The sequence below is a fragment of the Odontesthes bonariensis genome, chromosome 18 (genome assembly GCF_027942865.1).
Source record: "Odontesthes bonariensis isolate fOdoBon6 chromosome 18, fOdoBon6.hap1, whole genome shotgun sequence".
NCBI lineage: Eukaryota > Metazoa > Chordata > Actinopteri > Atheriniformes > Atherinopsidae > Odontesthes > Odontesthes bonariensis.
Window position 1 is genome coordinate 10,873,594 of NC_134523.1, and position 25,811 is coordinate 10,899,404.

At 40.3% G+C, this 25,811-nt stretch overlaps 3 protein-coding genes across 6 annotated transcripts; 2 read left to right on the forward strand and 1 right to left on the reverse strand.

Annotated features, from left to right (window-relative positions):
- Positions 1–653: 653 nt before the first annotated feature.
- LOC142368301 (catenin beta-1-like) lies at positions 654–11,336 on the forward strand. 4 transcript variants are annotated; one of them, XM_075450430.1, is made up of 18 exons: positions 654–789; positions 1,787–1,836; positions 2,236–2,283; positions 2,818–3,027; positions 3,326–3,576; positions 3,685–3,923; positions 6,856–7,057; positions 7,173–7,317; positions 7,510–7,613; positions 7,847–7,981; positions 8,106–8,309; positions 8,427–8,585; positions 8,698–8,817; positions 9,004–9,154; positions 9,250–9,371; positions 9,659–9,719; positions 10,069–10,261; positions 10,365–11,336. In XM_075450430.1, exons 2-17 carry the CDS (start codon positions 1,824–1,826, stop codon positions 10,254–10,256), a joined length of 2,352 nt encoding a protein of 783 aa, XP_075306545.1. In that variant the 5' UTR covers positions 654–789; positions 1,787–1,823; the 3' UTR covers positions 10,257–10,261; positions 10,365–11,336. The 4 variants fall into 4 exon arrangements, with proteins under 4 accessions (XP_075306545.1, XP_075306547.1, XP_075306546.1 ...); XM_075450431.1 differs by lacking the exon at positions 654–789 and adding an exon at positions 1,588–1,679; XM_075450432.1 differs by lacking the exon at positions 2,236–2,283.
- Positions 11,337–13,677: 2,341 nt separating this feature from the next.
- On the reverse strand, positions 13,678–14,797 carry LOC142368223 (forkhead box protein H1-like). Its single transcript, XM_075450357.1, has 3 exons — positions 14,642–14,797; positions 14,430–14,525; positions 13,678–14,322 (listed from the first exon to the last, which is right to left on the reverse strand). Exons 1-3 carry the CDS (start codon positions 14,795–14,797, stop codon positions 13,678–13,680), a joined length of 897 nt encoding a protein of 298 aa, XP_075306472.1.
- A 3,457-nt stretch (positions 14,798–18,254) lies between these two features.
- Positions 18,255–19,356, forward strand: LOC142368224 (uncharacterized). Its single transcript, XM_075450358.1, has 3 exons — positions 18,255–18,452; positions 18,551–18,646; positions 18,736–19,356. Exons 1-3 carry the CDS (start codon positions 18,255–18,257, stop codon positions 19,354–19,356), a joined length of 915 nt encoding a protein of 304 aa, XP_075306473.1.
- The last annotated feature ends 6,455 nt before the right edge of the window (positions 19,357–25,811 follow it).

Sequence of the window (25,811 nt, forward strand, 5' to 3'; positions counted from 1 at the left end):
GCAGTGATTAAACCCTTTAAAGCTTTGTATAAACCAGATAAGTCTACTAGAGCTTCTGAGTTCAACTGTCAAGGTCATCTAATTTGTCCTGGGAGGACAAAAAGGGTGTTAAAAGAAAACTGACAATATACATTTTCCTGTAGTTTTGTTGTCAGTGTATTTTGTGCGCGACATGTTTTTTCTTTAGACAAAGCTGTGCATGCTGTATTGTTAAATAACCCCTTCCTCTTACCGTGTGTAAAATAAACCCCATTTTCACTGTTTGCAAGCCTCCTGCTGGCCAAATTGTGACAATGTGAAAATTGTGAATTGTGGTCTTATACGCCGTGGAAAGAAAGTTTTTAATCGTTCAGTTAATTCCATGTTAATTTGACCCTTGTGTCAAATCACAGCAGCTCATGAATTTCACTTCTTTCCAGCGGCACCTCTCATTTCATCACCAATACTACTTTGATTTATGTTGCTAAAAAAACCTCACAGCTAAAATGAACAGCTAGTATTAAAACAGAAGTATGGGCCTATTTTGTGAAAATTGGAAAATAACAGGCTATTTGCTAAAACTTGTTTTGTGGGAACGCTCTACTTTTCCAAGTGCGGCAGAGTACTGTATTTTCGCTCTTCGCCATCTTGATGTTCGATCGCACAGGCGGAAGCAACATCTTCAGCGGAGCAGCAGCGGGTGTGGTTCGGACTAGTACGGGTGGTTCACCTAGCAGTCCTTTTCCTATTTTCAGCTACGAGAAAGGGGGAAAATCCTTGCAAGAACCACGGAGGAGCCGCTCAACTCTGGTAAAGACCGTTTGTTTAGTGCGAATTATCTAAGACGTATTTACAGCGTGTCAATGCATGCTTCACCAAAGAAAATCATATTTGATCAGAGGGAGCTACGGTGGGGTTCTCTGATTTGGGTGGCAGCACAGCAGGTTTTGTACGGTGGCGCCTGGATCTACTTTTCATACGTCTTGGATTGCTAAGCTAATCAAACATGAATTGAATATTTGAGAATATTTGCTTGAATGTCACGACTGCTGTTATTAACTATTTTACTAGAAAACGACCATCTGTGATACCGGTTGCTTTTTGTGACATATCGTACGCCCTATACTAAGTGGCCAAATCCTTGAACACTGATTGTTTATGTTAGCTAGTTAGCTAACTAACGGAAAGATTAGCTACGCACGTTGGCTAAGCTTACGGTGGCTTCAAGGTAAGCTAGCCAACCTGTTAGCTAGCAGGGGTGGCTAATAAATGGCAGCATACTGATTTTGAATTTTGAGCTTATTAAATTCACTTGGTTGTGGATGTAACCCATATAGTTGGTTGTGTTTTTCGCTTGGTGTTGATGAGGCAGTTTGTTACGCTGGTAGTTAGAGCTACCATGAGAGGAGGAGTCATGGAAGCGATTGCGGGCGGAGGGGGAGACTCTTTCGTTGGAAACCCAAGCTGCGAGGTCGGAACTTGGCCGTGGTAGGGGGAGGGGGAGAAATATGCCTTTGATGTTCTTTGCCGCTGAATGGTGAATTGTGTTCGTGCTGGCCTGGAAATACCCACCGCTTTGCTCTCTCGGTTGGAGGTGGAGGCTCGGCATTTCCCCCATACCTACGTTAGCAAGCCAAACAAGGGTTTTGAGGGACTGACACAGGTATCGCAGTGGAGAGCGATTTAGTTTTTGAGACCACGTATGTGAACCTCCTGAACATTACTTTCAGGTTAGACTTGTCAAATGTTTGAGTTGTGAGTGTGAGTTTTCTTACTTTTCTGTATACCTTTTCTCTTTTTTTTCCAGACATATTTGCTGTGCGGGCTGAGGGCAGGCAAGAACAATGGCTACACAGTGTGAGTATGGACAAAAAAAACATCTATATAAATTTGGTTTGTTAATACAAATGGCTGTTTTACTCTTCTTTTTTTTTCCTGATTTGACCAAATACAAGAATTCATCTGTACCCTGTGTAAGTTAATGATTGTAAGCCATGAGGCATCGTGGACATGAGGGGAAAACAATGGAACATGTACCACAGTAATTGTATTTCTGTTTTTGGTTACAAAAGAGTTACTCCTTAACTAAAGGTGGGGGAATAACAGAGAAAATGTATGTTTACATTTTTTAATGTATAAGGTCTCGGGCACTGGGGAAAAAGTTTTCATTGCTCTTCTCTCCATTCAAATTGGATTTGCAATTTTGTCCATTACATTTTCTACCCCTTTAAAGCTTGTTTTATGCTTCTGTATTAGATCAATGCAGAACCTCTGCTGAAGCTGACGCAAGTCCCATATACTATTGTGAGCATTTATGTATCCCTCATGTGTCTACACAAGTTTGCAGTTGGATCATGAAAAGCTTAGTTGGTGGTGGGGCTTCTATTCTTTGCCCTTTTTTTTTTCTTCTTCTTCTTCTTCTTCTGTTTTCTACTTCAAAAGATGCCAGCTGAAATCAGGAGTTATTTGATCAAACTAGTTATACGTCGGTATGTCTCGTTAAAGCTGATAGATGTTTAACCGCAGTTCAAATGTGGAGAGATATTGTAGGTGATGTTTGTTTAGACAGACTGGCAGCTCTTTGAAAACAATGCATACCCCTGCAAGCGGACTACTGGTTATTACGTAAACATTATGAGCAAGCCAGATACAAATGTGGACTAATACGTTTGACATTTTATTTTTAGATAAGCATTTTTCTTTGAGCAATGTGATCATGTTTACACAGCATACCAAGCAGACTATTCACACACTTGGCTCTAACTTGGAGAGCATGAGGGTTAATTTTCTCCTAGTGTATCACAACTTATGTCTTACCTTTTTGTCTGTTTTGTGTAGCTGATTTGATGGAGCTGGACATGGCTATGGGTGACAGTAAGGTTGCTGTGAGCCAGTGGCAGCAGCAGTCCTATCTGGATTCAGGAATTCAGTCTGGTGTCACCACCTCTGCACCATCCCTGAGCGGCAAAGGGAACCCGGATGCTGAGGAAGATGATCCAACTCTCTATGACTGGGAGTTCAACCCACCCTTCACTCCCGAGGCTACAGGTATATAAGATACTGATGAATACAAATGAGCCAAAACATTAGAGTTAATTCAACCATCTCTATCTATATATCTGTGACTGCCAAACTTGTTGGGCCAGCAATGACGAGTACCTTTAGACAGGGATATGAGGAGGAACTGGTGCTGAGATGAGGCTGAATCTCAGGTGAATCAGCTTACTTTTTAGAGGACAGCAAAGGATCTGATGATGTACGTCATAGGGCACCTTCGGGAGTGTTACAAGTGATTAATTACAAACCGTTATTTATGGCAAAGTTTTTTTTTTTTTTTTTTTCCCAGACATTGAGGGTTATGCCATGACCCGGGCCCAGCGCGTGCGTGCTGCTATGTTTCCAGAGACTTTGGAAGAAGGCATTCAGATCCCACCTACCCAGCTGGATGCTACCCACCCAACGGCAGTACAGCGTCTGGCAGAGCCCTCTCAGATGCTGAAGCATGCTGTGGTCAACCTCATTAACTATCAAGATGATGCTGAGCTGGCCACCCGTGCCATACCTGAGCTCACCAAACTTCTCAATGATGAGGACCAGGTATGTGAGCAAATGACCTGAACTATTATCCAAGTACATTCAAATGCTAGAAGAGTGCCACCTGAATCTTTGACCATACGTCCCTAATGAATCTCACCTCTGTTCTAGGTTGTTGTAAATAAAGCAGCAGTAATGGTGCATCAGCTGTCTAAGAAGGAGGCATCACGCCATGCTCTAATGCGTTCACCGCAAATGGTTTCAGCAGTTGTTCGTGCCATGCAAAACACTGGTGATGTGGAGACAGCTCGTTGCTCTGCTGGCACCTTACACAACCTTTCGCACCATCGTGAGGGTCTCCTTGCAATCTTCAAGTCTGGAGGCATCCCTGCCCTTGTCAAAATGCTGGGGTAAGACTACGGCACTTAATCGTGTTTATATGTTATAATGGAGAATCTTTTTCCACGGTATGAAGCAAAAACAAGAGTGCAAATAACCCATCTTAGACTAGATAAGGTTTTTGCACAGATCTAATGGTTGTTAGTGGTTTGATAAGAAAATTGTTTCGTGTTTCTAAGCATCTTATGTCTATGTTGTATACAACACAGCCCTATATCGGTCAACTAATTTGCAAGATATTTTCAGGCTAAAGATATGTCCTTCAGGTTTTAGTTTTTTATTTATTTATCATATAGCAACATGATTTTGTCCAAAATGTTTTTTGGGGAAAAAAGCCCCAGTTGCTTGCTTTCTCCTGTTCTCCTCACTCTGTACGGTGCAGTCGAAGTCCATGCACATCGTCAAACTGCAGCAGTGTGCTCTGCAGGAACCGCTACTGGTCTTGTCACTCATGAGTTAGCTAATGTCACCTGCTAATGAAGACAAATAGTGTAATTAAAGTAACTTTGAGCAGCTTTATGCCTTGATGGCATAGACACTTTTATACAAACAAAAATGTGAGTGGCAAAGGTTGGTTGTATCCTCAACCAACAAAATTCTCGTGGGATGAAAATCCTCAGAACTCTATTTGAGAACAATGAAGGGTCAGCCTTTGTAGGTTCTTTGTGATTCCCCAAAAAAAAAGCAAAATCTCGCAGCCCAAACACTTGGCTCTCTGGCAAGTTGCAACTTGTCGGATGTTGCACGTGTGTGTTTGAATGTGCACCTGGAATCACTTTACTTTGTTTGAAGTGCAGGTTGGAACAAAAAGCGGAGAAGAACCGCATCTTTTTCAAGTACAGTCTTTGTATAGATTAAGATGCATGCAGCAACTTGGACTACACACCTCAAGCTTCAAGAAGGTTTAAGCGTAGTAGTGGTTTATATAAAGATATTTCCTAAAGCTATGCAGTGATTGGATTTCTTTGTTGTGCTTAGTGCTATTAATGTCTGTATTGAAATATATTTGTTGAGAACCCGATTGAGTTGAGCAGTTTTGAGATACTAACGCACCTAAAAAGTTAACAGCATTATTTGCCTATATGATAGCAGGGTTTGTAGGATATAAAGCAAATCATTCCATCATGTTTCTTGGTGGTAATATTGCAAAACTCCTGGTTTTTCATTAAAAATAGCTTTTTAGTAAGATGTTGTTTTATTTTTTTTTTAGGTCAATGTGCAATGTCTGTTGTGATCTTCTGCAAAATGTATTCTGGCTTACCAAAAAAAGTGACTTACCGTAAATTCCGGACTATAAGCCGCTACTTTTTCCCAGGCTTTGAGCACCGTGGCTTATAATACGGTGCGGCTAATATATGCTTTTTTTCTTTTGTTTTCATGCCGCCAAAAATATTTTGCACCGTAACATTAGACCAATACAATTAAGGAATAGTTCACAGTGGTCCAATGAAATTATACGATAAATCAAACACTCTTACACTACTAAATTACTGTAAATCGGTCATTTGTACTCACTCTCAACATGGAAAACAAACAAAGAAATGCGTATGATGCAGCTTTTAAATTGAAGGCGATCAATGACTTTTCCTGGTAGGTTACTGTCTTTTTTTTTTTTTTTACCAGCTGTGTTACTGTGTTACAGGCACTGTTCGAAAAAAAAAAAGCATTTACACCACGTATTTGTGCGTTACCGATAGGTATGTAAGTTAAAACCAGCCGTGTTACAGATACTGTTCGGGAAAAAAAAGCATTTGCAGTATGTAGGTATTTGTTTCTGTTACCATATGCATTTATTTAAAAGTTTAAAAATCCTCACGTGTAACATCTTTCTGTGTAAATATCTCATATTACTATGTGGACACCCGCGGCTTATAATCCGGTGCGGCCTATTCAAGTACAAAATGGATTTTCTTTTTAAAATGAGAGGGTGCGGCTTATATTCAGGTGCGCTCTATAGTCCGGAACTTATGGTAATATTTTGCTCACTATTTAGCTAATGTAATCACACAACATTCATATCCATCCAGAGTCGCATTCATTTTTCGCTAAGATCTTGTATTGATGAGGGAAGAGTCAACAGCAAATCCCAGAGATTCTCAGTGGGGTTAAGGTCTGGACTCTTGTGCCCAATTCATGTCTGAAATTGTCTCGTGCTGCCTGAGTGACTCACAAATACAGCTCATTGAATCGGCCACAAGCACGGACAAAACTATGGCTAGAAAAACCTTGTTGTTCAGTTAGTCGGCTGAAAGTGTTTTGAGGCACAAAAGTTGCGCACCTTAGACCTGACCAAATTAAGCAATTCCTCATTTGCCTACGGTGGTTTCACACATGCGTTGGAGTCCTGAAACATGGGAAGAGGCGACATGTGAGAACGCAAATGACCGCACAACATTCATTTGAATTTCTTTGGTGAGACGATGTATGAATGTGTCAGCAAATATTTTTGAGCATTTTCATTCGCTGTGTTTGTGTGTTGGTGAGTTTCTGCTGACCTGTATGTTGCTTTTCTCTTGTTCTCTACTATTGTGGATACATACAGTAGTCATCAACACAATAAGGAGTCTCCTCTGCTATTCACAACCTGTTGTTAAGATAGCACAACGATTTCCACTGCGTAATTTTTGCATCACGTCCTGCCTCCTGTGTTCTAGACACCTGTCTCTCCCCTTCCCCCTCCCCGTGCTGTGCTTGTGTGAACTAGCACATCGCAGCGGGAAAAGACCGGATCATTGTCGTCATGTTTTCCTGAACATCTCAGACGTTTATGTGTGAAAACAGCTTTAGTAAAATCCCTTTCGGTGTGTGTCCCCTGGCCAAGGATTGTATCTAATAGTCAGGATGTGAGATGCAATGTGGAACAGCTAATTATTATCATTACCTAGTCTTAATAGAGACATAGCTGTGTTATTTTGCTTGGAGTAATAACTTATGCTTTTCCAGCTCACCAGTGGACAGCGTTCTGTTCTATGCCATCACCACACTCCACAACCTATTGTTGCACCAGGAAGGGGCCAAAATGGCTGTACGCCTAGCTGGGGGACTGCAAAAAATGGTAGCCCTGTTGTCTAACACCAATGTCAAGTTCCTGGCGATCACTACTGACTGCCTACAGATCCTGGCTTATGGCAATCAGGAAAGCAAGGTGTTTACATTCATTCATTTTATTTTTTAGACAACGAGTCCCTTGAGTACATTTGATGGGAAAACATGGCTTTCAAAATTGTTTAATCATAAATATGAAACTGTCTTTTTCTCAGCTTATCATTCTGGCTAGCGGTGGTCCCCAGGCCCTGGTCAACATAATGAGGACCTTCACGTATGAAAAGTTGCTGTGGACCACAAGCAGAGTGCTCAAGGTGCTCTCTGTTTGCTCAAGCAACAAGCCTGCCATTGTAGAAGCTGGTACGTACATACATCTGGTACATAAAATAAACAGTAACACTGTCTGGTGAGAAAAGATTTAAGTGTATATCTGCTGGTATAACATATTGCCGTGCAGCTGTGGGTTTTATTACAAGTCTAACTTAGAATTTTTGTTGGGAATTTGTTGCCCAGTTTGAAGTTTTCCGATGTAAAGACTTTGTTTGACTGTAGGAGGCATGCAGGCCTTGGGGCTTCATCTGACAGACCAAAGCCAGCGTCTGGTCCAGAACTGTCTCTGGACTCTGAGGAATCTTTCAGATGCTGCCACCAAACAGGTACAGCACGTTTTCTACAATTACAGATGTCAACTTCAGAGAAGCTGCTGGTTCATCAGTACAACACACACCTGTTCATAAGAAAAACATTTTTCTGTTTAAGAGTGACAATTGAATATGTTAGTTTCTACTTTTTGCTCATGCATAGAATTTGTTTAGAGGTATCTGATTAAATCTGAATTCAAATTGGATTTCTTTCCTTGTGTGCTCCGCTGCCCTCTTGCTCGCCATAGGAGGGGATGGAAGGTCTCCTGGGAACCCTGGTCCAGCTGCTGGGCAGTGATGACATCAATGTGGTGACATGTGCTGCTGGCATCCTCTCCAACCTGACCTGCAACAACTACAGTAACAAACTTATGGTCTGCCAGGTGTGTATTTAAATGTGTCAACTTCAAACATTAACACGTGAAAATTACTGTGCGTTTTTTTGGAGTGTAGATGATATCATTTATAAACAAGTTTGGTTGTTGTTATGTTTTTTTAAAATGCCAGGTTGGTGGCATTGAGGCTTTGGTGCGAACAGTGCTTCGGGCCGGTGACAGAGAGGACATCACAGAGCCAGCAGTCTGTGCCCTGCGTCACCTGACCTCCCGCCACCAGGATGCTGAGATGGCCCAGAATGCCGTGCGCCTTCACTACGGCCTGCCTGTGGTGGTCAAACTACTGCACCCTCCGTCCCACTGGCCACTTATCAAGGTCATTTTTCCTTGGTTAACAGACAATCTTGAAGTCTTGGTAAACTAATCAACACTGACTCATTTCATTTAAGAGAACTAAGTCTAACTCAAAATGTTAAACTCTCCTTCTGTCTAGGCAACAGTTGGTCTAATTCGCAACCTGGCGCTTTGCCCGGCCAACCACAGCGCTCTGCGGGAGCAGGGCGCCATCCCCCGTCTGGTCCAGTTGCTTGTCAGAGCTCACCAGGACACCCAGAGGCGCACCAGCATGGGAGGCAATCAGCAGCAGTTTGTTGTATGTGACATGCTCTGACTTTTCTTAAATTCAGCCTTTTTTTTGTCTTTTGTGTGTGTGTTTGTTTGTATAACCTCTTGTGTTTTTGTTTTGTCCTCCCTCAAACATCCAGGAGGGTGTGCGTATGGAGGAAATAGTTGAAGGGTGCACAGGAGCTCTGCACATCCTGGCCCGGGATGTCCACAACAGAATTGTCATCAGAGGGCTCAACACCATTCCACTGTTTGTCCAGGTAAAACTAAACCCAGATTTAAGTTCCCACACAAGCTGCATTAACATTTGAAATTTATATGGTTTAATGTTACAAAATCTGTGAATTAACACATTTTTCTCCTCCCCTCTGAATTCAGTTGGTCTATTACATGCCTTTTGGTTCGTCTTTGAGCATGTTTTTTTTCTTCTCTGTTCTTGTATCCAGTTGCTTTATTCTCCAGTGGAGAATATTCAGCGTGTTGCAGCAGGTGTGCTGTGTGAGCTGGCCCAGGACAAAGAAGCTGCTGAGGCAATCGAAGCTGAAGGAGCCACTGCACCACTCACTGAGCTGCTGCACTCCCGTAATGAGGGCGTTGGTGAGTATACAAGTGAAAATACAGCATACACGTTATGTTTTTTTTATCGCGCCAACCTGATTTTATTTTAACTTCTGCCTTGGATTACTTTGCAGCAACCTATGCCGCAGCTGTGCTGTTCCGCATGTCTGAGGACAAACCCCAGGACTACAAGAAACGTCTGTCAGTGGAGCTGACCAGCTCTTTGTTCAGGACTGAGCCTATGGCCTGGAATGATGTAAGTGAATGCACACAAAATGGTAATGAAATCATCTAAGCAGTCTATGTGGTGGGGTGTGGGGCAGAAATAGTCATGAACACAAACGCAAAAGAAATGGAGGATCTTTTCAAGTTGATATATATGGTTTGTCAGCATCCGAAACCTTTTTGGTAAAGCAAAACACATTTATTGGCGCATTTTAATTGACTGTAATCGATGTATGTCCACCAGCAGACAACAATGATTAGATTTATATTTTTATTTACTTCTTGTTTAAACACTCATCACTGTTGGATTCTTTAAAGACTGGAGACCTGGGACTGGATATGGGAGCACAGGGAGACCCGCTGGCTTACAGGCAGGATGGTGAGTTTTTTTTTTCTTCTAAGTCTTTCTGTTGTTTTTTTTTGTTTTTTTTATGTGCACATGGTTGTTACTTATCAACTGAAAATACATTGACTGCTGAATTTTGTTGCCACAAAACATTTTTGTTTTTCCACCAAAACCGATCCTTTTTAAAAAAAAAAAATAATAATAATTTTTAAATGTTTTTATTTTCAGTTCTCAATTACAAAGCAGAAACCTGTGAGTTCATAAATATCCAGTAACTAAAACTAGCTGTACATCATATGGTTATTATGTGGTGTCTTTTAGCTTGAAATTGTTGGAGTTGGAGCATGTTTTCTCTAGTTTGAATCGCTTAATTGCCTTTCAGATGCATACCGGGGTTACCCAGCAGCTTATGGCCAGGACACCCTGTTGGACCCTATGATGGACGGTGCCGACTACCATGCTGACACGCTGCCTGACCTGGGTCACCACACTGATCCTCTGCCAGACCTTGGCCACACCCAGGATCTGATGGACAGCAACCAGCTGGCCTGGTTTGACACCGACCTGTAGGATTGGTGAGACAATCCACAGAATTCTTACAATGCTTTTTCTTTTTTTTTTAAGATAATTCTATAAATAACAGTATGTTAATTTAATTGAACCTTTTGTTCTTTGCAGTTGTTTTCTTATAGAACCTGCGTTGTGACTGGCCTGTATTGTCTGAAGCAGCATTATGATTGCCCTGTAGAGTGTTGAAGGAAAAGAGGAATAAGTTGTCTTGGAAAGTGCCTGACACAAGGAAGAAATAAAAGATGGTTGCCATAGGAATGTTTAAGCAAGTTGAAACGCGCGGGGGGGGATTAAGATTTAAAGCATCAGATGTGGAATCACACAATGAAGGTCTAATGGCAGGTTATCTATTGGGATGAATGCACATGAGGTTGATCTTAAAAGTGTGAAACACATGTTTTAGCCTTGCCTGTATTCTTATCAGTTTTTTTTGTTTCTACTTTTTCTTATTCTGTTTTTTATTTCTTTTTGTATTACTCATTTTCTGTTATGGTACTGACCCAGCTTGCCTTCGCACTAGCCATATTCATTTTTTCTTTGTTGCTAATCATTTGTAATTTCTTTCTTTTTTAAGAACATATATTACACGTAGTGTTAAGTTATAGTGATGTTATACAATGTTCATTTGGTTATGGTCGAATGTGTAGAACACTAATAATCAGTTGAAAATGTACTCCGACTTAAAGTGTAACATTGTGTAGTTTTTTTTTTGTTTGTTTGTTTTTTATAATCTCAAAAATGGAGAATTATGCATTCTTAATATGTGCTTGTTTAAGCATAAGATATGTCAGTGTTACAAATGTTCTAAAGAGGGATGTGGGCAAAATTGAGGGTGGGTTGGGATAAATCTAGAGACAAGTGTTTTATATACAGTATCACTGGTAGGTTAACAACTATTTTGTATGCTATCATTGGATGTCTGATAGAAAATTCTAACGCTATCATTGGTGGTCTGATTTTAAAACCCAGTTTTATGTCCTATCAAGGGTAGCTCAGTTGACAAACAGTTGTAGTCCTGCTGTGTTTATTTTGGAGACGAGGTTATGACACAGCTGAACAATAAAATGGCATTTTATTTCATTCGGCCTCTGTCTTTTTTTCTTTTTGTCGTTGCAGAATTGCATTCAGATGGTCGGTTATTACAACAACAACAACAACAACAAAAAACTGTTCAGTTTTTTTTTTCATTTCGCTTAAAACTGCTGCCATCAACAGCTAAGTGACAACAGCTGGATTATCAGACAAAGTAACGACCGCAGCAATCAAAACTTTTTTGTCTTTTGATTTTAGTTAAAAAGCTAATTTGATGCATTTATATTGATTCTTGATCATGGTGAAAAATCAGCTTTAGTAGTGTGGCTTTCTTAGTGTTGGAAGTTTGACTCTTAAAACCGTCTAAATGACTCCGAAAACCTCTTTCTTCTTGTCCTTGTTCAAATAAATTTCAGAATTGTCCAAATAAATATGGTCGAGAGGTCTGAAGGTACTTTGAAAATGGAGGACAGACTGGCAAACATCAGATATGCCAGTTTAAATAAAGTAATTGGAGAAAAGATTAATTTAGTCCTCACCAAAGGTGCCTTCACTTACATTTTGGCACAAGATGAATGACAATTTCTCTGCTGGGAAAGGAAAAACACTGGTGAATGATTGTAAATGGAGTGTACACGTGGAAAGATGCGTCACGATACTGTCTGGGCCTGTGACAGCAGAACTAAGGGACGTTTGAGGATCACCTGAGGCATGCCTATAAACTTTGAGGCTCATAATAAAACAGCTGTGTTTCCAAAAAAACAAAGAAGCTGATGCCATGTCAGCAGTTGAAAGTGGGGAAAAAAAACAAAGTACACATGTATGTCCATTTTGAACTTGATGCAACAATGCATTGGACCACCTATCTAATATCACATCAGTGGAGGCACCAGACTTATATACAGGCGTTTGAGCAAGCCTTGTAATTAGGTTTTGAGCTGAAAATAAGCTCATTTCTTTTAAAACAATATATTTAATCTCGATATGTGGAAATCATAGCAAATTGTCTTTGAGTACATTAAACACAGCATCTCAGCAGGGCTCAAGAAAGCTTTTTGATATTAATTGTTCAAACTCAAGTCAGACTAAACACAGTTTATTGAAGTAAGCAGCTGTGATTTAATCCATAATGTCGGGCACGTACAGGCACTTAAAGGTTTTAGGTTGAGTAAATAATTTTTTATATAAAAGAAATAAATTAAAAAATAGTGTAAACGAATACTAGACGCTGTGATTTTATTATTTTTTTTCTTTTGAAATGATTGCCATCACACACATAAGCTGTGACAAACAAGGAGACAAGTGCTATAATGTGGGTGATGAAACTAGAACAATGTAGCTAATGGAAGTTTGTAAGTGGAAAGCTCGACATTCCGGTGATTTTCACCTCATTTAACGTTAAAACACTGTCAGACTGTGGTAGCATCTCACAAATGCATTTGTTTTCTGTGAAACTGCGTGTATTTTTTCTTAATGACGGATAGCACCAAGCTGCCTCACACTGATGTAGATCACAAGCTGATTCTGACATTTTATAGGGACCTTTATTTATGAAATTGAAATCTGCTTTATGCACAGTTCCCTTTTCTGCACACTGCATTTATCTGATTGATGTAAGTACTTTAAAGATGAGGATTTTGCAAGAAATAGTAATTCTAATATTAATACTTTAGCTGTACTTTAATTTGATCATATTATTAGAAATAATTCTGATCATCTTCTGACCTCCAGTATTCTTGTGGCACTCTAACTTTTCATTTGTATGATGATACTTCAGTAGAGATACAACATTTCATGGCAACTTATTGTATTTTCACAATGTGGTGTATTTCTTTTAAGAACTTGTTTTCACTACTGAGGAGATACTGTTATTGTTGGTTTTATTTCTACATGCATGTTTGAACAAACAGTGACAGAATGAATGTGGTGAGGAGAGTATAAAGCCCTAGAAATTAGCAAATCTTTTCCTTATATTCATATGCTCACTGGGCTCATCGCTCACATGCATGTCACTTTAAAAGAAAGTTTTAGAGTGAGGGAAAATGGTCTGATAATAGTCATGTGATGTATGCTTTGAACTTTATTGGCCGTCTGCCACTTTTCAACCTGTTATTTTGACACGGAACAGGAGGAAAAGCGTACGTGTAAGTGAATTAACGCTTAGCAGATCCAGCGTCATGGGCTCTGTGTTCTCCCCCCTCCCCCCCCCCCGTTTCAGAGTCCATTGCAAAATGTTCTCAAATTAAATAATAAATGGTTAAAGAAAGGTTAGACGGCAATTATGGTCTGTGTGTGTTTTTATGATAAATTAAAAAGTCTCACAAACTTAATTTGAGATCACATTTTATTAAGAAAACAAAGTGCAGGAAGCTGGTTTGTTAGGTTCAATTTACATCCCGAAACAGAAAGCTTCATATGTAACCGCCGGCACAGAGTAGGTGATGTCACTGCTGTGTTCGCTGGTGAAATATGGAGCAGTACTGGCTGTTGTGATGAAAGGAAATGAGGCCCCATTGTGCGCAGATATCCTCTTGGTGAGCTGAACCGCTCCATAAACAGCGAGGCCATGGTGTGTGCTGCCCCCTGCTGAGCAGATGGGGGAACTTCCAGATGAATTTTGAAGGCACAGAAGCTCCTCAGAGGCCCAGCTGATGCTCCTCTTTGTCCCAACTCGCCTGTGTGTGGGCTGAGGCTGCTGCGCCACTCTGATCTGCACACTGGATAGAGGAGAAGCTCTGGAGGCCCGAGCAGAGGGACTGTCTCTCTTCAGTAGAGATTCGATGGAGAAAGGACTGCTGAACTTCACCTCACACCTGACCCGAACAGCTCCACAGGCTGCAGCTTCAGGAGATTGCAGAGTCGAGCCCTGCTCCAGTGGTCTGCTCAGGGTCTCTGAATTCACTTTGAAGGCCAACTCAGGGAAGAGTGACAAGATTCCTTTGAAGTGACGACGCACCATCTTTGCTGTGATCTGACTGGAGTCCAGTTTCCAGTAGTTCCTTTTACTGTTCAGTGAATCTTGGACCATTGGAATCTGAATAATGGACACAGTAGTTAAGTTTCTAAAAAGCCATGAGAGTGACTACATTTGTTGGAGTCAAAGAAATAATAACTGGGAGTAATAGTCTGAATAAAACTTACCTTGACAAAACATTTGTGGCTTGACAAACAAACTCTGACGTTGTTCTCGACACATTTTCTGCCCTCAGAGACTGCCGGCGTAAGCTTCTTCATCAACTGCAAAACATAAAACATTTTGATTAAATTCCATGTTCGAAATGGCCATTTTATGGGGTTTGTTTGTTTATATTTTTTTGGCTATAGTCATGTTAAGATGAAAGGCTTTTCCTTACCTGAGTAAATGTGAGCATCTTGTTTGGAGCGTCCTGGAGGACAACAGCAATCTTAGCCAGGTAGGTGGTGGCAGTCCTGAAGACTTCTGTCTCAGCACTGCTGGCTGGATCAAAGACAGGCAGCTGAGCTCCAAACTTCTCGGTCCTTCTTTGCATCTTGTTTGCTGGAGAATCTAGTTCCACACAGATCAGCGCCGTCACAAACCACTCTGTGGATCTTAACTGGTCCGCTGGATATAAGCCCTGATGGAACAATGGGACATTAGAGGGTGTGCCTTGCAGGTTAGAGAGCACCTTTTCATGTGATGATGAGCCATAATTGTTGAAGGTGGAGCCAACGACCAGAGAAATTCTCATTTTCCAAAAGCGTGCTTTCAGACAACTCCGTTATTTCTTAAACTAAATGTAGCCAGTTTAAAATTTAAGTAATAAAGTCAAATAAAGAAACAAACAAACAAATAATGATTTTATTTGTCTTATTGAGTTTGTTCATTTTTCTTTTTTTGCAGCAGTCTGTAACAAGTCAGACTGTGTGCATCATTTAAATAGCTCAATTAATTTGGAAACGTTTTATGTTCTTGGTGTGTGATTTCATAATTTGCAGAAACTTCACATCATAGACATTTGACAGAAAGTCCAAAGCAGGCACACATTCAGTGTACTTGCTCATTAAAAGAAAGAGAACCAGTGATGGAAAAACAATATCCACTGACTGTTATGTACATAGATTAAATGATAGTTTCATCACTTTCATATTCATCTTAAAAAAGGAAAGTCTAGCAATGCATTTAAAAGCATTAATATAAGAAAAAAGCATTTTCTTTTCCAGAAATGTAGTGGAGGAGAATGTTTCCTTTTTTAAAAACAACTCAAGTTTGGTTAAAGTACTTAATTTTTGCATCTTACTAAAGGTACATGTATATGTACTGACTCGAGGACACAGGGTGAAAGCCGGGGTAGAAAGACTTATCTGAAACTAAAACTGGAATTATATTCTTTGCAGTCACCGTTGGGAGTGACTGAGTCGAGGTGAAAAAGTTGATTGAAAGAATATCTTTGTTGAAAAGCCTTTTAAGACCCTAATAAACAAGGCGAAAACAACTGGAATGCAACAGTTCAAATGTGTAACTGCCCCACTTATGATCGTTTTGAACTGGGATGGGACGAAATGGCTTCAGTCGCATTCCAGCATTTTACACCTCATCATGGCCTCAGTCCCTTTTGCTTCCAAAGACCTGGAGTACTTCATGAACACAAGGGTTTCCACGGTAACTATGGCTTTTTCCTTCAACTTGATTTCCATATAGATTTGGTCCTGAAATGGCAGACATTTTTATCTTAACAGATGATGTGTTAAATGTATGGGAATGTGATTTGTATACCCAATATATTGTTCTTGTGGTGGACACGCAGAACCTCAAGTGATTCGAATTGATCATATATCTTTGAGTGTTGTTTAATCTAAATTTACAACCACAGTTTTCAGCATAGTTGTCACCAAAAACAAAATCTTCATAGTCAAACTGGATGGGTCAAATAGGTCTGCAAATATCTTAATCAAGTTGAGTTTAGAAATCATTTGTATCTCTGCAGTGATCCAATTTCAGCAGTTCTTTCCCTGCTGCCTTACTTGTTGTCAATACTTTCTTTGTCATGTTTTTCAGTCTTTTATATTGACTACATTTATATTGAATGTACTTATATTGTACATTCAAACCTCCCTTAAGTTGTAGTAACTAGAACATCCTGGACTGACTGACACATTACAGGTTCTGCAGAGTTACATTGATAACTGGAATGGAACCCAGAGCAGCTGAGTAGCAACCCTCCAATCAAAGACAAATGAAAACAGGTGGTCTAATGTTTAGTGAGAATGGAAACCTTCAGACTCCCAGACATTCACCATCTGAAACTTGTTTTTGGACAAAGCTTTGAACACAGGTAATGTGTTGATGAATCTGAATGGGGATCACTGATGTAAATTACTTTTGTTATTATGTGGGGCAAAAGGCAGGAGAATTGACCGTAAAGGTGAGATGAGTGCTGTGCTAAGTGTGTGAATGTGATTAGATTGCACATTGGAATGTCATTATCAGCCAGGTATGTGAATAGCATCACCAGACCAGGAAAAAAAAACATGTTTACTCGTACATGACTGACCCAACAGTCTGAAATGTGTGGAATCATTTAAGAAAGGGAGAATAGGCGCGGAACGACACACACCTGCAGTCAGACTGCTGCTCCACTGTGAAAAGAACTTAAATGTGAGTACTGCAGTTAGGATTATGCAGCATACGACGGGAGCTTTAGACACAGTGTGGGACTGATGCATTACCCCAAACATGTAGTGGAATATAGAATTAAATGCTGACATCAGGTTAGCAGTTCATGTCTAACTGGCCTCTAATTGATGAAGATGCACATCATGGGAACACCAGACTATATTTTACTTTTCTTCTCACCCAAGCATTAAAAATTTATTTTGTACAAAATAGGGTTAAATTTTTTTACTGAGTATTCAAGAACCCATCGTGATCATTTTCAACAATGAGGAACTTCTCAAGCTTTCACTGTTTTTGACTTGATAACAATAAATTTTCAGCTTTGGTATCAACTAGTTTATGCTTTAATCAAATTAGAATTTTGATTCCGTGTAGAATCTCCGTATTAATATAGTAACATAATCAATGTGGTCCCTCATTAAAACTGTGTTCCTCAGCTTAAGTATACCTTCAGACCTTGAAATGTGTTACTATTCATTGCAAATGCATACAATTGTGAGATGTGATATACTTACTTGTAACTATGTTTCTAAATGGAAAATGTTTCATGTTTTTGTCGTTAATATTGTTGGTTTTACACCATAAATGTTCAATCAGCAACTACTTAGTTTGTCTGTGCAGAAGAGACTGCAGAGACAAGTCCCACTATAAGATAAATCCTTCATCAGATTTAATATTTTTCATTGAAATGTCCTCAATCAAAGCTTATTTGGTACTGCAGCAAAAAACAAAAGGGGGGGGGGACCCAACAATAACTGTTTACAATGAAAGTGCCACTAGAAGTACTCCTATAAGATGAAACGCATTATGTTACTGCATCTTCATCATTTAGTAATAATACATTTTCCCCCTTTTGGGTACTTTTCAATTATGTTTTGAATTTCAAAATAGTGGCAAACAAAATAAACCTTTCCCTAAGTTCAATCCCCAGGAGTAGGTTAGTTAAGATTTTTGCCCAGATTTGTATCAAACCATGAATTTTTTTTTCTTCTTTTAATGACATTTCAAGCCAGGCTAAATCATTTCAGAGGCAGAACAGAAATCTATGGTCAAAGTGTGCCGATTAAAGTCTGCACACTTTCTCATGTTGGACCCCCATTATCTTTAAGCTCAGATCTAAGGATGGATAAAGTTTTACATGTGCAGATGCACGCTTTTGTAATGAAAACTTCCTTTCATCTCAGGCTCCACCTTCAGCAATTATGGCTCATCATCACATGAAAAGGTGCTCATTAACCTGCAGTGCACACCCTCTAATGTCCCATTGTTCCAGCAGGGCTTATATGCAGCTGACCAGTTAAGATCCAGAGCAGCTCTCAGAGAGGTTTGTGATGCCGCTGATCTTTTTGGAGCTCGAGTCTCCAGCAAACAAGATGCAAAGAAGGACGGAGAAGTTTGGGGCTCAGCTGCCTGTCTTTGATCCAACCAGCAGTGCTTTGACAGAAGTCTTCAGGACTGCCACCACCTACCTGGCAAAGATTGCTGTTGTCCTCCAGGACGCTCCAAACAAGATGCTCACATTTACTCAGGTAAGGAAAAGCTGAGGTATCTGCATTTACTTCCTTACCTTATGAAACACAACAACACCTGTTGAGTGTTAAAACTTTCTCTGCTGGATGTTTTGCAGTTGATGGACAAGGTGGCACCTCTCATTTCTGAGGACAGAAAATCTGTTGAGAACAACATGAGAGTGTGCTTGTCTACCCACAAATGTTTTGTAAAGGTGAGCTTGATCTAATCCAAACCATGTGTGAAACGCTTTAATGTTTTCTGGCAGCTTTCCATTAACTCGTCTGCACTGACTTTATACAGATTCCAGTGGTCCCAGTTTCAGGAAAGAGGAACTACTGGAAACTGGACTACAGTCAGATCACAGCAAAGATGGTGCGTCGTCACTTCAAAAGAATCCTGCAGCACTTCCCTGAGTTGGCCTCCAAAATGAATTCAGAGAACCTGAGCAGACAATTGGAGCAGTGCTCTGATCTGCAATCACCTGAAGCTGCAGCCTGTGGAGCTGTTCAGGTGAGGTGTGAGGTGAAGTTCAGCAGTCCTTTCTCCATCGAATCTCTACTGAAGAGAGACAGTCCCTCCAGAGCTTCTCCTCTGTCCAGTGTGCAGATCAGAGTGGAGCAGCAGCCTCAGCCCGCACATGGACAAGTTGGGACAAAGAGGAGCGTCAGCTGGACCTCTGAGGAGCCTCTGTGCCTTCAAACCTCAGCTGGAAGTTCCCCCATCTGCTCAGCAGGGGGCAGCACACACCATGCACTCAATCTTAATGGAGTTTCTCAGCCCATCAAGAGGATAGCGGCGCACAATGAGCCCCCATTCCCCATGTACACAAGAGCCAGTTCTGCGCCTTATTTCTCCAGCCCGCACAGCAGTTGCATCACTTACTCTGTACCAGCTTTTACTCATTATGCTCTCCGTTTTTGATTGTAAAATTGTTCTTCCAGTTTACATTTTGCACTTTTACATGTTCATATAATTTTTTTTTTTCTTTAATCTCGGACACTTTTTTTTTTTTTTAAATGACACACAGCGGTAAATATCTTTTGTGTTTTTAGCATGTTTTGTTTATTTGTGACGTGGTTGGTGTATAACTTGCAGTCTAAAGTAGACCATATCTCCTGAATTCCAACTAAGTTGTTTTTGTAAATTTGAAAACAAAAAAAAAAATGATCGTCTGAATTTGGCATGGTCTGACCACAGAAGGTTTGACCTTGAAATGAAACGGCAGCCAACATACTCCCTTGTATCAAATATTGGAATAATTAAATGTCTTTTTCTATAGTCTTTTCCTTAAGTTTATTGTATGGGACGTTTGACATAATTTGGTTGATCACTGCGTATAAAGTACGTCTAATCTATAAAACCATGACAGGACAGCTAGTATCTTTGCGGAGATGGAAAAGTTCTTGACATTTGCCCTTTAAACCTTGTTTCCCTGCAGTCACCCTATATAGCTCGGTTGGTGACATAATACCAAGTTCACTGACCACAGTGGCGAGGTTGACTTGAGTAAATATGTTGAAATGCTTTTCTATTTCAAGTATAGTGGAGACCTACAGTAATTTGCATTAACTCTCTTAGTTTGGTTCACACTGTAGATTGCTGCTTTATTGTCATTTTCTTTTATAGGAAAAAATTAACAACCTAAAGGGGAAGCCAAATGGATGAATTTACTAATGCTTTTATTTATTTTTAAACTGTTACACAACATTCTTTAAAACCTTACCTTAGAATGTAATGACTTAAGGGTGGAGGGCTAAAAACATTACTCATGAATTTTCACCAAAACTTGTTGTTTTAGGATGAAATCAAATGACTAATCTGTGTTAAGAATGGAATTTGGGGCTGGTTGTGGTAAAATAAATACAATATTTGAATTGCCAAAGAGTAAGATTGAAACTTACATATAATCTAGTTACTCACGCTGTGAGTCATTGCCAGCCCAAAGAGGTCAGAGTAGGAAAGCGGGGTGGGGATGCAGCAATCAAATGAAAGATTACCTTAACTTTACACAAGCCCAATGCCTTGTTGCCTTTTACCACAAGACACCTTTAAAGGTCTTTAATAGTTCATACTTCAGAGTCAGAGCTGTTTGGGAGGGACAGATGGAACCCACACAATATTGGGAAGTTAGTTTTGACATTGTGTCTGATCAGTGACTCAGGACACAGCTGCAAAGATGATGGGAAAAACATCACACAGGGACACATTAGCTTCTGCTTACACACTGGCCTCTTGGACTCTGTTCTGACACGCTTCCATACAATGCAAACACTCAGGAACACACAAGTCCTGTATTAAAAGACTACACTGGGAGGCCAGGCAGAAAAGTCTCCCATACTGTCACCACATTCTGCTCTTTGGCCACTGGGAAGTTATGAACACAGCCAGGACAGGTGGCAATTTATGACCCTCTCAGTCAACACTAAACATGTGAAGCTTACAAACAGGCATGGTGCTAACTAGTGAATAGAGACTGCAATTCATGCCCAGAGTAGCAGAGGCAATTTGCATTACAGGGATGCTGGACAGTTTGTGAACGCTTTACAGCCTTCCAAGTTTCATCACAAATAAGTCCTAAAAGTAGATAAGCAAAGCCCAATCAAACAAATAAAACAAAAGTATTCCACCGGTCTTGTATTTACTAATGATCCTGTGTGACACATCTAAGAGTGTCATGTGGTTTCAGCATATGGTGTGACCCCCCTGCTCAGCAATCAACGTAAAGAAATGTTCATTGTAGCTCTTGATCAGTCATCCACATCAGCTTCGTGAAAAACACCATTTCTTTCCCCAGCAGCCTTCTGATTTGTCCATGTTTTCTTTAGGAGACGGCAGATAGAGAGCAATCTTCTCTTTCAAGCCTTTTTTCTTTTTTTTTCTTGCAGCTCTGTCATACCGCACCGTAGCTTTGTCACAGTGGTGGATTTGTGAAAATTAAGATTAGCTGATGTGAGAGAGGTTTTTACTTGATTAAAAGTCACCCTAAGTTCCTTTGTAACTTCATCTTCTTGGACTTTGATTTGCTCTTGGAGTGATCTTTGCTGGTTAACAACTCCCGGGAAGGGTAGGGGCGAATTTCCTTCATTTGTACACAGTCCAGTCGATTGTGAATCAATTTCCAGTCTTTAAATGTGGCTTTTCCAGCCTGGTGAGCATCAACAACTCTTTCCTGGAGTTCTACAAAAGCTCTTTTGTTTGCACCATTCTTCCAAAAATGTGTTGTGAAGCTCAGACTTTGAAACTCTCATTTCTTTAAATGTAACAGGATGTACACTCACACTTGCTTGTCGTCTCTTTGATTGAACAGCTGGAAATCTGATGATATTTTACGTCGTATTTAGCCAGAATGCAGTATTTTTTCTCAAACTAAAGAATGCCTGTATGCCATGATGCATTCAATAGACAGATCACAAAAAGGTGTGTCCTGTGTGTGTTCCAGTCATACCAAACAGATGATATAACTCTATCAGTTGAAATATTTACTCATATTAGCTTTAGGGGCAGGAACCTGGTTTGTGTGTAGAACATCTTTACAAAATATCTACCTTGAGTCTCAGCTTCCACAGGCAATTGGTACTTTAAACCACATGGTGTATGTCATTTCAGTCTCCGAACTGAAGAGAAATATATCACATTGGTGAGAATGTGCTGGAACATTTTCAGTCAACTGAATGAGAAGTCATCGTTTTATGTTCACTCATAAACATTTCGGCTCCAACTTGACAGCCCTATCAAAAATCAGGAATTTTTAATGAGATAACATCAGAGCACGTGAATCGAGGGCAAACATACGGAGGTTTGTCACAAGACTGGAATCCAGCAAACAGAAGGCAGGGGAAAAAAGAGTTGGGTGCACTCAGCATTTGGCACTGCATGCCCACGACATACTTCCATCCCGAGGGATTACTGGTGGACGACCTAGATTGTGACACAGCCCTCCGATCCTCCATTCTTTTCGCCTCCATCCCTCTTCTGACTGATCAAGAGATTACACTCAGAGAGTAGTGAGCCTGACACTCAGACAGAACCACTGAGCATGTGACTGAGTGACACACTGCAGGATGGATGAGGGACAAAACAGCATTTTTCTTTCTTTTTTTTTGGGTCCCTGCCTCACATTATCTTTGCTTTGGAAATAATCCAAATTATTTTTCAATCATCCCAGAAAAGAATTTCCCCGAGTTAGACGGATAAACTACTTTGTTTAGAGTGTTTACGGTATTTTTTTGAAAAAAGAAAATGAAACAGTGGGATTTCCTTTAACGGCTAAATCAAAAGAAATTGAAAGGTTTCCCTCTGACGTCAAGGATTAACTTCCTGGTTTGCATTGAGTAAACTGGTTCAAGCATTAATCCCCAGTCTGCTGTACAGTACGGAGAATCCTCTCTGTAGTATGTGTTGTACAAGCCTGCTCCTAAAATGACCACACTACGAGACTCTCTGTCTGTTGTTTTTCTGTCAATCAAATCAAATCAAATACAAATGCAAGCTCAGACACTTTTAAATACTCTGATCCTATTATTTTGATGAGTTGTTCCTTTATCAAATTAATCTCGCCGTTATCCCTTGCCTCTGCAGACAGCATGGTGCACTACTGTTTGTTTGTGTGCCTGTTTATGTTTCAGGATAATCTCTAGATGGCTGTTCTGCCACTTGTTTACATGATGTGAGCCAAGAGAGCCCTGCGCTGCACAGGATATATGAGCTAATATTAGCTCTCAAATCTCAATTTCCTCCCATCTGACTGTAAAGTCTTCAGAGTATTACTTAATATTTTACTCATCATTCTTGGTATTATTGCACCAAATACCTATTACCTCGTGGTACAAATGAGATGATTTGTGAGTATTGACTGAGAGTACTTTAAATGTGCACTCTAAAATGAGTAATCATTAAATATAAAGCCCCTGTCCGTACAGGTATCCTGTTACCGGCACACCTGTTATTTTCTTACAGGTACAGTACAACATTTCGGAAGTTGTCCCGAAACTGAGCCAATCAATATACTGCACTTTCCGTACTCGTGCCTTATTATCCCGATATTAGTAGTGGAGGTGTCTTTAAAGGTGAGGCTTTCTGACGTCAGAGGAAAGACACGCGCCACCCGTGACATCACAACAATCCGTTCACAACAAACTACAGTTGGGGCAGTCACGTCGCACTCGTCCTCCTCGTCTCGTCTCGACTCCCGCCCTGCCCTGCCCTGCCCTGCCCTCCACCCCCCCCCCACCCCCCACCCCCCCCCCCCGCTCCGCCCACAGAGGCCGAAACTACTGCGTCATCAAAACAGCCTGCAGATACAGCTGCACGAAAAACGATTTTCTATCATTCTTAGCCGCGCAAATTAAACGTACACTTTGAGAAGTTATTAAGTGTGCTTTACCTTACATGTCATACTCTATATCTTTTTCTTTTGTTTTTCTAATACATAGCACAATACAAATAGGACTTGACACATAACAGGGTAGAACATGAAGAAAAGGAGATAGCATAGATAACACTGATAACACAGCAACGTGATATGTGGTGTGTGCATGCCAAAATGTGATTATGTCTGTACAACTCCTTTCAGCCATAAATAAAAGTGCAAGAAGGGGAAAAAAATGTCTTTAAAAGAAATGAATAAAAAAAACATAAAATAATAATAATGATAATAATAACAACAGGTAGGAGAGCCTACTTTTAAAGCATTTTAAATCAGTATCGGACATTTTACATAAATAGCTAATAAAATAAACGTAAGAAAAAGTAGTGAACTACAACATTAAATAATTTTTTGATGGATGATATGTATCAAGGGACACTAATAACATTGAAGCACGTCTGACTTTAGTGTGAATTCAAGACCATTTCATGACAAATTTGATAAGAGCTTTTGTCACTTTTTGTCTTGAACGTGGTTGTTCCTCCTCCGCCTTCCACCTCCCCCTCCACCTTTTCCTGACTCTTTAAAAAATTTGGCTAAACACAAAAGAGGTCATGACACAAGTGTTTTCTGCTTTGAAATGTCAGTTTCACTTAAAATGACTGTTTGGTCAACCACAAGGCTTTAGGTCATCAGTAAATAAGATTAGCTGTAAAACATTTCTTGTAGAATTTGCACCAGTGTTATCAATCAGGTCCAAAGAGAGAGACTCAAACTCACACTGATGCCACCTTTAAATTTCCTTATTGCATTTTGTAAAACATTTCAATTTCTCTTTCTCTTCTTAGTTAAAAGTGCTGAGAAAGATTTGGTCCGATGGGGTTGAACTTTGATTTATGGCAGCGATATTATAGGATTATATTACATGCTTGTGAGAAGCGCTGTTTGTTTGTCTTCACTATAAGTAATATGGAATCATTAACAAGTGGGCTATTTGGGTCAGCAGCTTTTTCGTAACTATTAACAACAATGCAGGCAGTAAAGTCGGCTGAACACTTAAAGTGCCCCACTTTTGTGTCTTTTCCCAAAACAAAAAGTCAATCATTGATTTGAAGATGTGGAGTTTGGGTTAGCCTGCACAGAGTTAATTAGTTGTGAGTTTTCCGTGGCTGTGAAGGAATTTGGGATTTTGAGGACATTTGGTTAGTCATTCTCCTTCCAAAGCAGTCTTTGTCCTCTGTGCTGGATCTGCTTTAAAGCAGTTTGAGGAGTTTTGAAAGTACTTTAAATCAAGAGGATCATCCTGAGATTTTTAAATGTAAGAGTAACATGAATGAGGCTCATGCTGAGAAAGAGAAGATCATATATATTTCCTCAATAATCAAGAGACCTTCATTTGACCTTTTATTTTCTCGAAGCATCGAAAGTCTAGTTGTTCAAAGGCCTCGGCCCTAATTCAGCCTGATTTATACTCGGAAACCAGGTCGTCTGCGTGTGTGTCGCAGTTAAAGCCTGATTTATACTCGGAAACCAGGTTGTCTGCGTGTGTGTCGCAGTTAACGCAGACATGCCCCCCCCCCCTACGCAGACACTACGCAGACACTCTGGTGCACCTCCTCAAAATTGTAACTCACCGCAGACAGTGCCGCAAACATCGCCGCAGGGAGGAGAGAAAGGAGGCCTCTGATTGGTCAAGTCTACATCCGCTCTACACTATGCGTATTTCCGGTTTGCTAACCGGCTGACGCTAACCGTGACGATTCTTTCGCCTCTCTGCCAGCTCCAGTAGTAGCAATATTTCTTCTATTTCTAGATCGATCAGCTGCATCTCAATCAAAGTGCGCATTCGTCCAGTCGCCATTGTTGTTGAATGACCTCCGTAACCATAACACCCACAATCCTAGCTTGTTCGTGATTGTCCCTCTTGCGTTGTGGCGTGGGATTAACATAGCGCAGACAGCGCTTCAAGGCATAAATCAAAAATAACTGCGTAGTGTCTGCGACAAGCATA